At 48.9% G+C, this 16,657-nt stretch overlaps 1 protein-coding gene across 1 annotated transcript in view; it reads right to left on the bottom strand.

Annotated features, from left to right (window-relative positions):
• The window catches only part of SYNGR2 (synaptogyrin 2), a 36,592-nt gene that overhangs the window by 17,101 nt on the left and 2,834 nt on the right, over window positions 1-16,657 (bottom strand). Inside the window, exon 2 of the mRNA XM_082271311.1 lies at window positions 196-433. Coding sequence (XP_082127437.1) covers window positions 196-433 — 238 coding nt within the window. The remainder of the gene's footprint in view (window positions 1-195; window positions 434-16,657) is intronic.

Here is a 16,657-nt window from a genome sequence, read left to right as displayed (position 1 = left end):
AGAAAGCTTGTGTCACCCTGGCTAGGCACACCTCCAGCCAATGAGGAGTAAGAATCTCAGATTGAGTTGGGCAGACATGACAGTCCACATACCATACAATATATAGTAGATGACGGCTGGGAGATCGGCACATTATAAACATCTATATAATAATAATAATAATAATAAAGGAGGATGAGATTTCCCGTAACTTACTTGTAAATCCCAAGTCAGACAGTACAATGTATTTCCGGGTCTGGATATTGCTGAGCGTCGGGAAGTAAGCGTCCAATCCCAGGAAGACCACCGCGCCGAAAAAAGCGATCACCCCAATCCCGACTCCGTAGTGGCAGGCGTCATTGTTGCGATTGAAGATACAGAATAGATCCGGGGATCCGGTCACACTGACATAGCCGTCCGTCAGGATACAGGCGAAGACGATCAATGCAAAGAACTGCAAAGGAAAGACATGATGAACGTTTAGTCTACAGAAAACAATCCAATCACAGCACAGCGGCAGCCGCTGCACACATGACATAACGGTACGCACCGGACAATCTTTAATCGGAGGTATATACAGCCGGTAAAAAGTATTGAACACATCACCGTTTTTTATCTAAAGGTATCATTGACACCAAAACCATCCAAATCACTGACTGTGGAAACTTCCCACTGGACCTCATGCAACTTGGATTCTGTGCCTCTCCACTCCTCCTCCAGACTCTGGGACCTTGTTTTCCAAATTAAATTCCACATTTTCCACAGTCAGTGATGATTTGGGGAGCCATGTCATCTGCTGGTGTTTTATCAAGTCCAAAGTCAGCGCAGACCTCTAGCAGGACATTCTAGAGGACTTCATGCTTCCCTCTGCTGACCAGCTTTATGGAGATGCTGATTTCATTTTCCAGCAGGACTTGGCACCGCCCACACTGCCAAAACTACCAATACCTGGTCACATGATCATGGTATCACTGTGCTTGCTTGGCCAGCAAACTCGCCCGACCTAAATCCCATAGAGAATCTGTGGGGTATTGTCAAGAAGAAGATGAGACACCAGACCCAACAATGCAGATGAGCTGAAGGCCGCTATCAAAGCAACCCGGGCTTCCATAACACCTCAACAGTGCCACAGGCTGATCGCCTCCATACCGCGCCGCATTGATGCAGTAATTAATGCAAAAGGAGCCCCGACCAAGTACTGAGTGCATTCTATACTGTACATGGACAGACTTTTCACTAAGCCAACATTTCTGTATTAAAAATCCTTTTTTTTTTTTTGGTCTTATGTAATATTCTAGTTTTCTGAGATACTGAATTTTACCATAATCATCAAAATTAAAAGAAAGAAATGCTTAAAATGTATCACAGTGTGTATAACGCATCTATATAAAATATATAAGTTCCCTTTTTTAATTGTATTACTGAAAAAACTTTTTATATTATAACATTATATTCTATATATTTTAGCAAAGACTCTGGAAAATAAAATGTCATTGCAATATTTTTTGTCACGCGGTATTTGCGCAGCGGTCTTTCAAACGCCATTTTTTGGGGAAAAATTTAATTTCACCGCATTTAAAAAAAACGAAACAGTAAAGTTAGCCCTTTTTTTTGTATATTGTGAAAGATGATGTCACGCCGAGTAAATAGATACCTAACATGTTACAGTTTAAAATTGCGCACACCCGCGGAATGGCGACAAACTACGGTCAATAAAAATCTCCATAGGCGATTCTTTAAAAAATTTTAACAGTTACCAGTTTAGAGTTAAGAGTGTAGATCTTTTTTTTTTTTTTTAATTATTTTTCTCGCTCTGGTGATCGCGGCGATACCTCACATGTGTGGTTTGAACAGCGATTTCATTTGCCGGCGCGACTTCCGTATACCGCCGAGCTCACGGCGACGGTTAAAATTTTTTTTTTCTCCTATTTATTTTTTTTTTTTTAGCACAGGTTTTTAAAAAAAAATAAAAAATCTGATCACTTTTATTGCTATCAAAAGAAATTTAAACATCCCTTGTGACAGTAATAGGCAGTGACAGGTACTCTTTATGGAGGGATCGGGGGTCTAAAAGACCCCAAACCCCTCCACTGCACTTCAATGTGTTTAAAATGGTGAAAACTGCATTTTTGAATACAGTCACATCGGCGCCTTTAGCAGCCGAGTAACCCAGACGTGACGTCACGGACGCCGCCTCCGGGTTACGTCATCAGAGACCCGATCGAAGCCGCATCTGGCTTTGATCGGGACTCCAACCAGCTGGCGGACGGGCCGGCTGGTTGCTCGGGTCTCCCGGTGGAGACGTCACGGACGCCGCCTCCGGGTTACGTCATCAGAGACCCGATTGAAGCCGCATCCGGCTTTGATCGGGACTCCAACCAGCTAGTGGACGTGCCGGCTGGTTGCTCGGGTCTCCCGGTGGGATGGGAGACCCAGGCAGAGCCGTGGAAGGCGGCGAGAGGGTGGGGCGTCCCCTCCCGCTCGCTGGGGTAACAATCGAGCGGCTCCTGAGCCGCATTGGTCATTACCGCCTGAAAGCCGACCGCCAGCTCTAAAAAATGCTACCGGGATGATGCCCCTAGCTGCAGCCATCACCCTGGTACAGCCACTTATTGCAGCCAACGTAGGTCAACGTCGATTTGCGGTAAGTGGTTAAGGTCTATTAGTCGTAGACTCATACTGGTCGGTCACGGTGCTATTGGACTCTAAACAAATATCCCATATCCTTATACAATTTTTTTGGGCAGCCCCTACTCATAGATTTCTTTGTAAAGAGGAATAACCGAGTTAACCAACGACCGCCACATACTCAGGGTGGGTGCGGAGGGAGCTCTCCACTTTAAGTACAATGCACTTTCTAGGGTAGAACAGGAGTAGGCTGATTAATGTACAAACAGCTCTAGATTGGGCCAAAGCATCCACCGGCCCCACAGAGGCAGAATGCCGTTATGTCAGAGGGGAAGATGGAGATCCTGTGTTTCTGCTAAGCAGGAACACGTATCTCTGTCTTCCCACAGTCAAAGCACCTCCCCACACACAGTTAGAAAGCACTCCCAGGGAACACATTTAACCCCTTGATTGCCCCTGATGGTAACCCCCTTCGCTGCCAGTGTCAGTACAGTGACAGTGCAATTTTTTTAGCACTGATAACTGTATGGATGTCACGGGTCACCAAAAAGTGTCAAATTGTCCACCGCAATCGCTCTAAAAATCACTTATTGCTGCCATTACTAGAAAAAAAAAAATCCATAAGCCCATCCCATAGTTTGTAGACGCTATAACTTTCGCGCAAAACAATCAATAGACGCTAATTGGGATTTTTTTTTTTTTTTAGCAGAATACATATTGGCCTAAACTGATGAAATTAGAGTTTTTACATTTTTTATTCAATGTGTTTCAGCCCCGGTTCACACTACTGCGTGTGCGGGGTTCGCATGTCATGTCGGAGCGCACTGCTCCGACATGACATGCGATCAGCTGTGCGGTGCGAGTTTAGCCATACAGTTTGTATGGCTAATTTCGCATCGCACCCGCAGCAAACACGCACAGGAGGCATTTTTGCTGCCGCATCAGGATCGGATCGCACAGCGGTTCACACTTGTGCGATCCGATCCTGTGCGAACTGCACGATCGCACTGCGATATGCGATCAAACTGGGGGTATCGTTAAGATTACATTGACACCCCCAGCGTATCGCATATGGCAGTGTGAACTGCCGGGGGTGCGTGTGCGATGCGGGAACAGGCTGCGAATTCGCAGCCTTCCCGCATCGCATATATGTGAACCGAGCCTCACAGCAGAAAGTAAAAAAATATTAATTTCTTTTTTTTTTTTTAAATGTCGCTCTTTGTTTTGCTTAGAGTGCAAAAAATTAAAACCGCAGAGGTGATCAAATACCACCAAAAGAAAGCTATATTTGTGGGGGAAAAAAAAAGGACATCGATTTTATTTGGGTACAGCGTCGCACGACCGCGCCATTGTCCGTTATTGTAACGCAGTGCCGAATCGCAAAAAATTGCCTGGTCATGAAGGGGGGTAAATCTTCCGGAGCTGAAATGGTTAAGAGACAAGCAGCCCCTACCCTAGGTTTTGGCCTACAGATGTGAGGATGCTCTGTGCAACCTAAGTCACTACATGGGTAAGGAGGCAATGCATTAACAAAAATGAAAAATCGCAGATCGCCGCCATTACTCGTTAAAAAAAAAAAAAAGACAAAAATCTTTCCCTTAGTTAGTAAACGCAATAACTTTTGCGCAAACCAATCAAAATACGCTTTTTGCAATTTTTTTTACCAAACATATGTAGCAGAAAACAAATTGGCCTAAAATGTTAAAAAATTTAGATTTTTACATTTTTTTTTTTGGAAACTTCATGTGAAATATATTGTTATTTTTGCAAAATTGACACTCTTTTTTTGTTTATAGCGCATGATCAAAAAAAGAAAAAAAAAAAAAAAAAAAAAAAATCACACAGGTGATCAAATACCACCAAAAGAAAGCTCTATTTGTGGGAAAAAAAGGACGTCAAATTCGTTTAGGTACAGCGTCGCACGACCGCGCAATTGTCCGTTAAAGTCACGCAGTGCCGAATCGCAAAATAGGCCCTGGTCAGGAAGGGGGTAAAATCTTCCGGGGCTTAAGTGGTTAAGTACCGTATTTTGTCACCATTCCACAAGCACGCCCATTTTTAAAGCGTGACATGATAGGTATCTATTCACTCGGCGTAACATTATCTTTCAGATTTCGAAAAATTGGGGTATATCGTTTTTTTTATTATTAAAAGTGTATTTTTTCCAAAAAAAGTTTGAAAAACTGCTGTGCAAATACCGTGTGACATAAAAAAATTGCAACAATCGCCATTTTATTCCCTAGGCTCTCTGCTAAAGAAAAAATGTTTTTGGGGTTAGAAGTAATTTTCTAGCAAAAAAAAAAAAATACTGATTTAAACAGAAAGTGCCAGAAAAGGCCTGGTCAGCAAGTGGCTAGGACCAGTTGAGACAGGAATCAATTACCCCCCCCCCCACCAACATGTCTTTGGGGTGTGGGAGGAAACTGGAGTCCCCAGACAGAGAGAACATGCAAACTCCATGCAAATAGTAGCCTGGCTGGGACTCCGGTACTGAAGAGGTGCTAGCATCCCTGATTCGTTATTTTATTTTCATTATTCCTCCCCTAGCTGGGACGTATACAGAGCTCGTGTCATTTCTGGAATCTGCATCCCTCCCACGCATTGCACCCAGGTGCGACATTTACATCCACCATGATAACCCACCCCCACCCACATGAAGTCATTGGGACTTGTTGACCAGGCTTTTTCTGGCACTTTTTGTTTACAAGTTTAAATCAGTATTTTTTGCTCGAAAATTACTTAGAACCCCCAAACATACTTTTTTTTTTTTTTATCAGAGACCCTAGGGAATAAAATGGCAAACATTGCATTATTTTATGTCACACGATATTTGCACTGAGATTTTTTCAAATGCATTTTTTTGGGGGAAAAAAATGACATTAATTAACCACTTGGCCACTGCTCACATTGCTGCTACTGCAGCAATGTGGCTCGATACCGTCCAGCGACGTAGACCTACGTCGCTGGACTCCTCCCCCTGTAGGCGGCGCTCGCGCGCCGCCGGAGGCGCGCTCCCGCTGTTTTCAGTCACAGCGGGAGTCGGGCCAGGGGAGGAGCCAGGGATCGGGTCAGGGATCGTCGGGGAATCGAGTGAGGAGATCCGCCCGCTTGTGTAAACAGAGCGGGCGGATCTCCTAAGTGACAGGCAGGGACAGATTGCAGGATTCAGCATAGCTGAACATGCGATCTGTCCCTGTGTCACACAGCCACCTCCCCCCACACACGTCAGTAAGCACCAGGCATACATTAACCCCTCCCTCTCCAATAAAATTAACCCCTTCCCTGCTAGTGTCATTTTTACAGTAACAGTGCATATGTATAGCACTGATTACTGTAGAAATGTCACTGGTACCCCCAAAAGTGTCAAAAATGTCAGTCAAGGGTCCGATCTGTCCACCGCAATGTCGCAGTCCCGCAAAAAAAAAATAATCGCAGATCGCCGCCATTACGCGTTAAAAAAAAAAACACCAAAAATGACAGAAATCTTTCCCGTAGTTAGTAAACGCAATAACTTTTGCGCGAACCAATCAAAATACGCTTATCGTGATTTTTTTTACCAAACATAGGTAGCAGAAAACAAATTGGCCAAAAAATTTAAAAAAAATTAGATTTTTACATTTTTTTGGGGGAATTTCATATAAAAAAAAATGTTAAAAATATTGTTATTTTTTCAAAATAAACGCTCTTTTTTTGTTTATAGCACAAAAAGTAAAAAAATCGCACAGGTGATCAAATACCACCAAAAGAAAGCTCTATTTGTGGGAAAAAAAAAGGACGTAAATTTCATTTGGGTACGGGGTCACGCGACTGCGCAATTTTCAGTTAAAGTCGCACAGCGCCGAATCGCAAAAAGTGGCCTGGACGTAAGACAGCAAAATACTCCGGTGGTAAAGTGGTTAAAAAAAAAAAAAAAAGTACATACCCCCATTTTTTTTTGTAAAATGTGAAAGATAATGTTACGCCAAGTAAACCGATACCTAATATGTCACGCTTTAAAATTATGCACACTCGTGGAATGGCGATAAACTATGGTATTTACCCACTTCCTGACCATCCGCCGCCTAATTACTGCCACAAGGTGGCTCTCCTGCGCAAATCGACGTAGGTCTACATCAGTCACGCGCGGGAAGCTAGGGGGCGAGTGCGCAACGCCGGCGGTGCGCTCCCGTCCCCACTCGGCAGTGGGGGGGGGGGGGGGGGGGGGCGATGCACAGGTTAGGCGCGGCTCCGATTGCCGTCTGACACCCGCGATTGTGGAAGATGAACCTTTACCCCAGTCTGAGGTCCAGAGCGCTCTGGAGCAGGTTTTCATCAAGGATGTCTCTGTACATTGCTGAATTAATTTTTCCCTCAATCCCACCTAGTTTCCCAGTTCCTCAACATGATGCTGCCCCCACCATGCTTCACTGTAGGGTTGGTATTGGCCAGGCGATGAGCGGTGCCTGGTTTCCTCCAGACATGATGCTTGCCATTCAGGCCAAAGAGTTCAATCTTTGTTTCATCGGCCTAGAGATCTTGGTTTCTCACGGTCAGAGTTCTTCAGGTGCCTTTTGGCAAACTCCGGGTGGGCTGTTATGTGCCTTTTACTGAGGAGTGACTTCCGTCTGGCCGCTCTACCATACAGGCCTGATTGGTGGAGTGCTGCAGAGATGGTTGTTCTTCTGGAAGGTTCTCCTCCCTCCACAGAGAAATTCTGGAGCTCTGTCAGAATGACCATCAGGCTCTTGGTTACTTCCCTGACTAAGGCCCTTCTCCCCCCATCACTCAATTTGGCCAGGTGGTCCGCTCTAGGAAGAGTCCTGGTGGTTCCAAACTTCTTCCATTTATGGATGATGGAGGTCACTGTGCTCATTGGGACCTTCAATGCTGCAGAAATGTTTCTGTACCCTTCCCCAGATCTGTGCCTCCATACAATCCTGTCTTGGAGGTCTACAGTCAATTCTTTAGACATCATGGCTTGGTTTGTGCTCTGACATGCACTCTTAACTGTGGACCTTATATAGACCAGTGGCGGCCGGTGCATTGGGGGCGCAGGGGCACCGCCCCCCATCCATGCGTCCGGCCCCCTAATGAATGAAAATTCGCTATTGTCACACGGATCCTCCTCCTGGCCAATCAGGGAGCGGGTCTAATACCTGTTTCCTGATTGGCCGCAAGGCAAACCCCATGCCATTGGCCGAGGAGGAGGCGGAAGCGGGAGGACTCGAGGAGACGCGCTGGGGGACTGAGGAGAAGCCGCCGCTGCTGCTGCTCCAGGTACTGTAAGTGCACTGTTCTTAGGGCCACACTGCATTGAAGAGGGCACGCACGCTGGTCACTGCATTGAAGGGATCATGTACGCTGGTCACTGCATTGAAGGGGGCATGTACGCTGGTCACTGCATTGAAGGGGGCATGTACGCTGGTCACTACATTGAAGGGGGCACGTACGCTGGTCACTACATTGAAAGGGGCACGCACGCTGGTCACTACATTGAAGGGGGCACGCACGCTTGTCACTGCATTGAAGGGGGCACGTACGCTGGTCACTGCATTGAAGGGGGCACGTACGCTGGTCACTGCATTGAAGGGGGCACGTACGCTGGTCACTGCATTGAAGGGGGCACGTACGCTGGTCACTGCATTGAAGGGGCACGTACACTGGTCACTGCATTGAAGGGGCACGTACGCTGGTCACTGCATTGAAGGGGCACGTACGCTGGTCACTGCATTGAAGGGGGCACGTACACTGGTCACTGCCTTGAAAGGGGGCATGTACACTGGTCACTGCATTGAAAGGGGGCACACTGGTCTCTCTGCATTGAAAGGGGGCACACTGGTCTCTCTGCATTGAAAGGGGGCACACTGGTCACCCTGCATTGAAAGGGGGCACACTATACCTTAATTACTGAAGGCCCCTTTCACACTTTTGCGACCTCAAAGTCACGCAATTTTTTACAGCTTTTTTTGCCGCAAAGCAATGCCTATTACATTTTTCAGTTTGCGTCCCCCCAAAAATTTTGAGCACCAGCCGCCACTGATATAGACAGGTGCGTGCCTTTCCAAATTATGTCCAATCAACTGAATTTACCACAGGTGGACTCCAATCAAGTTGTAGAAACATCTCAAGGATGATCAGTGGAAACAGGATGCACCTGAGCTGAATTTTGAGTGTCATGGCAAAGGGTGTGAATACTTATGTACATGGGATTTTTTTTTTTTTTATTAATTTGCAAAGATTTCAAAACAAGCTTCTTTCATGTTGTATTATGGGGGAATTGTTTGTAGAATTTTGAGGAAAATAATGAATTCGATCCATTTTGGAATAAAGCTGTAACATAACAAAATGTGGAAAAAGTGAAGCTCTATAAAAACGTCCTGGATGCGCTGTATAACAGAAGTCTATGGCCAAGTGTGGCAAACCCGCAGGATATTTATTTCAGGTACTTATATAGCGCTGTCAATTCACGCAGCGCTTTACATTGTACATTCACATCAGTCCCTGCCCTCAAGGAGCTTACAATCTAAGGTTCATACATACACATAGTAAGGCCAATTTAGACCGGATCCAATTAACCTACCAGCATGTCTTTGGAGTGTGGGAGGAAACCAGAGTACCCGGAGGAAACCCACGCAGGCACAGGGAGAACATGCAAACTCCAGGCAGGTAGTGTCGTGGTTGGGATTCAAACCAGCGACCCCTTTACTGCTAGGCTAAAGTGCTAACCACTATACCACTGTGCCACCAAATATAATAGAAGTCTATGGCTAATCACAGTAAATTTGCAGGTAAGCTGCACCGCACCCGCAGTGTGGGTAAACCGCAGCACATTACTGTGAAAGCAGCCTCATACCATTCTGCCCGGTGTATTGCTCCACACTGACCTGAAGATTTCTTCTTTCCCGCTGCTGCACCCTTCTGGAGACCGCTAGCTGGGATAAGAGTGCAGTTGGTATCACTATGCATATGACAGGAGCCGGCACTACAGAGGAGGCTTATGCGGCTCTTGCACCCTACTACATCTCCAACTTTACAAGTAGTCCCTCTGCATTGCACTCTTTTTGATGCTCTGGGATGGCCGGTCAGCAAGCCCAGACTGCGATTTACCCGCCACCTGTCCGCGGTCTACTATACGCTGACCCACCATCTAGGGCACGGGTGTCAAACACAAGGCCCGGGGGCCGAATCCGGTCCGCCAGGCCATTTCATGTGGCCCTCACACCTCTCCTGCAGCTACGGCACCCCCCTCACCTCTTCCCCCCCCCCCCCCACCATGTTTTAGCAGTCGGCAGCAGAGAGGAGGACAGAACTCCTCCACCAGATCTTGCACTTCTTTGTGCAGCAACACAGAGGCTCATGTCCAATACCCCACACCGTCTCAGCAGTTAGTAGCATAGTAGACGAGAGGACAGAACTGCTCCTAGAGATACTGTACCTCTCTGTGGCTCTCTGCTTTCCCTGGTCTCAGCATTCACCAGACTCTGGTCCTCCTCCAGACCCTGCTTTCTTTGCTTCCCAGCTCTGCCCCTAGCTTCTTCCCTGCAGCAGCACATGGTAAGGTGGGTGCACTTTAAATTAAGGGAGTTTGGGGGGACTCATGATTTCTGATGCTGGGGGGAGCTCGACATCTGATTTTAGGGGGGGTAGGGTGCTCTGGACATCTAGTCTTACAGATGCAACCGACCCTTCTAGGGCAACAATAATGCTGATGTGGCCCACAATGAAATCAAGTTTGACACCCCTGATCTAGGGCATGGGTGCTCAACCTGTGGCCCTCCAGACCACGATCTACTAGTTACCTGGCCGCGATCTACTGGTTGCGTACCCACCATCTAGAACATGGGTGCTCAACCTGTGGCCCTCCAGCTGTCGTGGAACTACATGTCCCATCTTGCCTTGGGGAGTCATGGAGCTTGTAACTGTTCAGCCTTGCAATGCCTTATTGGACTTGTAGTCCTGCAACGGTTAGAAGGCCACAGGTTGAGCACCCATGATCCAGGGTCACCATCTACTTCCTGAACGGAGATGTTGACTCAGAGATTACACAATCATGTAAATCCTGGTGCCTATGCAGTTCCCAGGCTGTGTTCACAAATGTCTGACACAGATCAGCTCCCTGCTGCAGCCTCTTGAGGAGATTCCCTAGATTGCCAACAATCCTTCAGGATTATTTCCTTTCTGGACAGACCAGAGTGCTGTCTACTCATTGCTGTTCCCTCGCTCATGAGTGCGATTCTGCAGCGTATTCAGTCCATGAGCAATGCTGTAGGAGCGGGTAAGTGGTCTCTATACTGCTGCTGGTGAAAACACACATCTGGGTTCATGTTCAGAGCGGAGGTCTAGACCTCTAATATTTCTGTTTAATGCTGCATGACGGATATTTTGGAAGCAGGATATGGAGGGGGGGGGGGGGCAGGGTGTGTGAAGGTCATCCTCTGGGGCAATGAGAAGGCGCCACTGTTACCCAAATGGCCCCTTGAGGATGCAATAAAGTATCTGGGAGCAGACACACCTGTAAAGTGTTCTGTGTTCTATGCAATGCATTCACACTAAATTCATACGGAAAAACCTTTTAGGATACTGCATTTGTAGAAAATGCCGAGCTGTCAGTTAGGTGGTGGAGCAACAACTGTCAGACTAGCAAACAGACTTTCGATATTACTGCACAGCGAGCAGAACGGAAACCAAACCAGGAAAGTAGCCGAGAGAGCCAGAGAGACTTCATAAATATCACGCAGAAGGATAGAGACTTCCTGCCACATGACAACGCTTGTGACATCCACTTCTGCCTAATGGCTGTAAAGTCACTGTGAGCATCCACTATGCCAATAGAGGGGGGGGGGGGGAGGGGAGCAAGGGAACCTAGGAGCCTGGGGAAACCCACACCATACAACCCAATGTATTGAGCCAACAGAAAGATTAGGGGGAGCAGGGGAACCTAAGAGCCCGGAGGAGCTAACACCATACAACCCAATGTATTATGGCAAGAGAAACTAGGGGGAAACTACACCAAACATCCCAACATATCACACCAACAGAGAGCCTGGGGGAGCAGGGGAACCCAAGAGCCTGGGGGAGCCCACACCATACAACCCAACGTATTGAGCCAACAGAGAGTCTAGGGGGAGCCCACACCAAACATCCCAACATATCGAGCCAACAGAAAGAGCCTGGGGCAGGGGGGGGGGGGGACAGGGGAACCTAAAAGCCTGAGGGAGCCCACACCATACAATCCAACGTATTGAGCCAACAGGGAGCCTACACCATAGAACCCAATGTATTGAGCCAACAGAGAGAGCCTGGGGGGGGGGACATGGGAACCTAAGAGCCTGAGGGAGCCCACACCATACAACCCAATGTATTGAGCCAAAAAAGAGAGACTGGGGGAGCCTGCACCAAACATCCCAACATACTGAGCCAGTGGAGAGAGCCGGGGGGGGGGGGGGGGGGAGCAGGGGAACCCCACATCAAAAAACCCAATACTATCCAGCCAACAGAGAGAGCCTGGGGGGAGCCCACGCCATACAACCCAACTTATCAAGTCAACAGAGAAAACCAGGTGAGCCTAAGAGTCTAGGGGGAGCCCACACCATACAAATCAATGTATCCAGCTGACAGAGTGACTAGGGGGGCCCCCCCGTGCCATACAACCCAATGTATTGAACCAACAGAGAGACTGAGGGGGCCCGCACCATACAACACAACGAGCCAACAGACAGCCTGGGGGGCAGCTCCATACAACCCAACATATCAAGTCAACAGAGGCAGCCACACTATACCACTTGACGTCTCGAGCTAACAGAGAGCTCACACCATACAACCCAACATAATCAAGCCAACAGAGAGCCTGGGGGGCCCCCACACCATACAATACAACAAATCAAGCCAACAGAGAGAGCCTGGGGGGGCCCCACACCATACAAGCCAACATACTGAGCCAACAGGGAGCCTACGGGAGCCCACACCATACAAACTAACAAATCCAGCTAACAAGAGACTACAGGGGCCCCAGCATCACACAACCCAATTTATTGAGCCAACAGAGAGCCTGGGGGGAGGATCCCACACCATACAACCCAACATATCGAGCCAACAGAGAGTCTGGGGGCGGGGGGGGGGGGCCTGCACCACACAACCCAACGTATTGAGCCAACAAAGTCTAGGGGGAGCCCACACCATACAACCCAACATATCGAACCAACAGAGAGTCTAGGGGGAGCCCATTCTATACAACCCAACGTATCGAGCCAACAGAGAGTCTAGGGGGAGCCCATTCTATACAACCCAACATATTGAACCAACAGAGTCTAGGGGGAGCCAACAGGGAGCCTGGGGTAGTTGGGGAACCTAAGAGCCTGGGAACTCATACCATACAACCCAACGAATTGAGCCAACAGAGATCATGAAGGGAGCCTGATGTGTCAGAACAGGCCCGATCACATGTACAGTACACTTCAGTGATAACAGAACACAGACAGAACACATCTTCACACAACCAATGCGTTTCAGAGCTCTGGTACGGGAATGCCCCTTTATGGAGTCCAACGCATTTTAGCGCTAACAGAATGCCCCTCAGAGCCCAACATGTTTCAGGGGTCAAGGAACATTCATACACATACCAAAGCATTTCAATGGTCAGAAAAATGCCTCTATACACATCCAAAATGCATTTTAGGTGTGAAAACCCCTCCACGCATCTAACACATTTTGGGGTTAGAGAACACCCTTTTACACTGCATGTTTTGGGAGTCAAGGAAAGCACTTTCCACACAGTCAATGCATTTCAGGGATCAGAAAATACCCCTTGCCGGAGACCGTGCATTTTGGGGACCAGAGAACGCCCCTCCAGAAACCCAACATGCTTAGAGGATCAGGGAATGCCCTTCTATATAGCCAACATGTTTTGACGAACAGAGATCACAGCTTCACAACCTTCAATGCGTTTTAGGGGTCAAAGAACACCTTTTCACAGAGCCAACATGTTTCAGGAATAAGAGAATGCCCCATCAAACATCCATTGCAATTTGGGAGTCAGAACACACTCATTCGCATTTCGGTGATCAAAGAATGCCCCTTCTCACAGCCGTTGAATTTAGGGGGGGGGGGGGGTCACAGAACACCCCCTTCTCAAATTCAACGCGTTTCAGTGCTAAAAGAATGCACCTTCGCAGAGCCCAACATGTTTCAGGGGTCAGAGAATGCCCCTCCACATACCAACACATTTCAGCAGTCAGAAATCACCTCTTCACACAGCCAACACATTGTTCGGATCACAGAATGCCTCTCCAAACATCCAACACATTTTGGGGGTCATAGAACACCCCTTTTTTTATTTTTGGGGTCAAAATATGCTTCTATACACAATGCATTTCAGGGGTGAGAAAACACCCCTTCACAGAGAACACGTTTCAGGGGTCAGGGAACGCCTCTCCACAGTTGATTCGTTTCAGGGATCAGAGAACGCCCCCTGCCAACAAGTTTTGGAGGTCAGAGAATGCCCCTTTTCACAAAGTCATTGTGGTTCGGGGTCAAAGAACGCCCCAACATTAGGGCTTTGCGTGAAGGATGCTGGACTGAATATATCCGAATATATGAACCAGGAGAGAGGGGAGGAGAAATTCGCTCCAATTCCTGTTCCAGAGAAGAAGTGAGAGAAAATCCCCCCAAAGTAAGGTGGATGGCGCACAGTGGACTGTCCGGATCTGAGCCGCGCTGTGCACTCCTATTCATTCCTACGGAGAATTTGTACTCCGCCACAGGATGTTCTGAATGGGCGGAATCTGACCCCAGGAAAACTACGGAATATGCATTCTCTGCTTCCAGCACAACGCCTGACTGGTTATACTGGGCAGGAGGCAGCCGGCTGACATCCTGACCGCAGAACCCTGCAGATGGTTGCACAGCGCAGAATCATGGGAAAACGGGCCGCAGCCCTGCATAGAAGCACTGTGAAAATCCAACATAATCTGCCTGCAGGCAACTACATGAAGATTAAAGTCTAATTGATATTCTACTTTACAGAGAATTTATTTGAATAGCCAGACACGGGCCGTGTAATGCAAATCTGAGACCGCACACAGGGTGGGGGAGGGAGGGTTACAAAGCGCCAACATCCAATTCTGAGATATTAGATCAAATTTTGTATCTATAGTCCCCCCCCCCCCCCCGGCTTTCAGATCGGTTTCTTCCCCGCAAGGTGCATTTGTGTAGATTTCCTGGCAGGCACAGCCATGACGCCTGTAATTGCGCCGGTTTCCTGGCGGTGGGAGCCGGGACGCCTGTATTTGCGTCGTTTCCCTGGCGTTGGGAGCCGGGACGCCTGTATTCGCGTCGTTTCCCTGGCGGTGGGAGCCGGGACGCCTGTATTCGCGTCATTTCCCTGGCGGTGGCAGCCGGGACGCCTGTATTCGCGTCGTTTCCCTGGCGGTGGCAGCCGGGATGCCTGTATTCGCGTCGTTTCCCTGGCGGTGGCAGCCGGGATGCCTGTATTCGTGTCGTTGTTCTGGCGGTGGGACCCGGGACGCCTGTATTCGCGTGGTTTTCCTGGCGTTGGGAGATCGGAGGCCTGTATTTGCGTTGTTTCCCTGACGGTGGGAGCAGGGACGCCTGTATTTGCGTAGTTTCCCTGGCGGTCGGAGCCGGGACGCCTGTATTCGCATCGTTTCCCTGGCGGTGGGAGCCGGGACGCCTGTATTCGTGTCGTTTTCTGGGCGTTGGGAGCCGGGACGCCTGTATTTGCGTTGTTTTCCTAGCATTGGGGGCCGGGATGCCTGTATTCGCGTAGTTTTCCTGGCATTGGGAGCCGAGGCGACTTTATTCGCATTGTTTCCCTGGCGTTGGGAGCCGGGACGCCTGTATTCGCATAGTTTTCCTGGGAGGTGGGAGCAGGGAAGCATGTATTCGCATAGTTTTCCTGACGTTGGAAGCCAGGACGCCTGTATTCGCATAGTTTTCCTGGGAGGTGGGAGCAGGGACGCCTGTATTTGCGTAGTTTTCCTGGCATTGGGAGCCGGGACGCCTGTATTTGTGTCGTTTTCTGGGCGTTGGGAGCCGGGACGCCTGTATTCGCATCGTTTTCCTAGCATTGGGGGCCAGGATGCCTGTATTCGCATAGTTTTCCTGGCATTGGGAGCCGAGGCGACTTTATTCGCATTGTTTCCCTGGCGTTGGGAGCCGGGACGCCTGTATTCGCATAGTTTTCCTGGGAGGTGGGAGCAGGGAAGCATGTATTCGCATAGTTTTCCTGACGTTGGAAGCCAGGACGCCTGTATTCGCATAGTTTTCCTGGGAGGTGGGAGCAGGGACGCCTGTATTTGCGTAGTTTTCCTGGCATTGGGAGCCGGGACGCCTGTATTTGTGTCGTTTTCTGGGCGTTGGGAGCCGGGACGCCTGTATTCGCATCGTTTTCCTAGCATTGGGGGCCAGGATGCCTGTATTCGCATAGTTTTCCTGGCATTGGGAGCCGAGGCGACTTTATTCGCATTGTTTCCCTGGCGTTGGGAGCCGGGACGCCTGTATTCGCATAGTTTTCCTGGGAGGTGGGAGCAGGGAAGCATGTATTCGCATAGTTTTCCTGACGTTGGAAGCCAGGACGCCTGTATTCGCATAGTTTTCCTGGAGGTGGGAGCAGGGACGCCTGTATTTGCGTAGTTTTCCTGGCATTGGGAGCCGGGACGCCTGTATTCGCGTCTTTTTCCTAGCATTGGGGGCCGGGATGCCTGTATTCGCGTAGTTTTCCTGGCATTGGGAGCCGGGACGCCTGTATTCGCGTAGTTTTCCTGGCATTGGGAGCCGGGACGCCTGTATTCGCGTAGTTTTCCTGGCATTGGGAGCCGGGACGCCTGTATTCGCGTAGTTTTCCTGGCATTGGGAGCCGGGACGCCTGTATTCGCGTAATTTTCCTGGCATTGGGAGCCGGGACGCCTGTATTCGCGTAGTTTTCCTGGCATTGGGAGCCGGGACGCCTGTATTCGCGTCTTTTTCCTAGCATTGGGGGCCGGGATGCCTGTATTTGCGTAGTTTTCCTAGCATTGGGGGCCGGGATGCCTGTATTCGCGTCGTTTTCCTAGCA

Source organism: Pelophylax lessonae (assembly GCF_965119305.1).
Source record: "Pelophylax lessonae genome assembly, chromosome: 11".
NCBI classification, from domain to species: Eukaryota; Metazoa; Chordata; class Amphibia; order Anura; family Ranidae; genus Pelophylax; species Pelophylax lessonae.
This window is presented reverse-complemented; position numbering and strand designations above follow the sequence as displayed.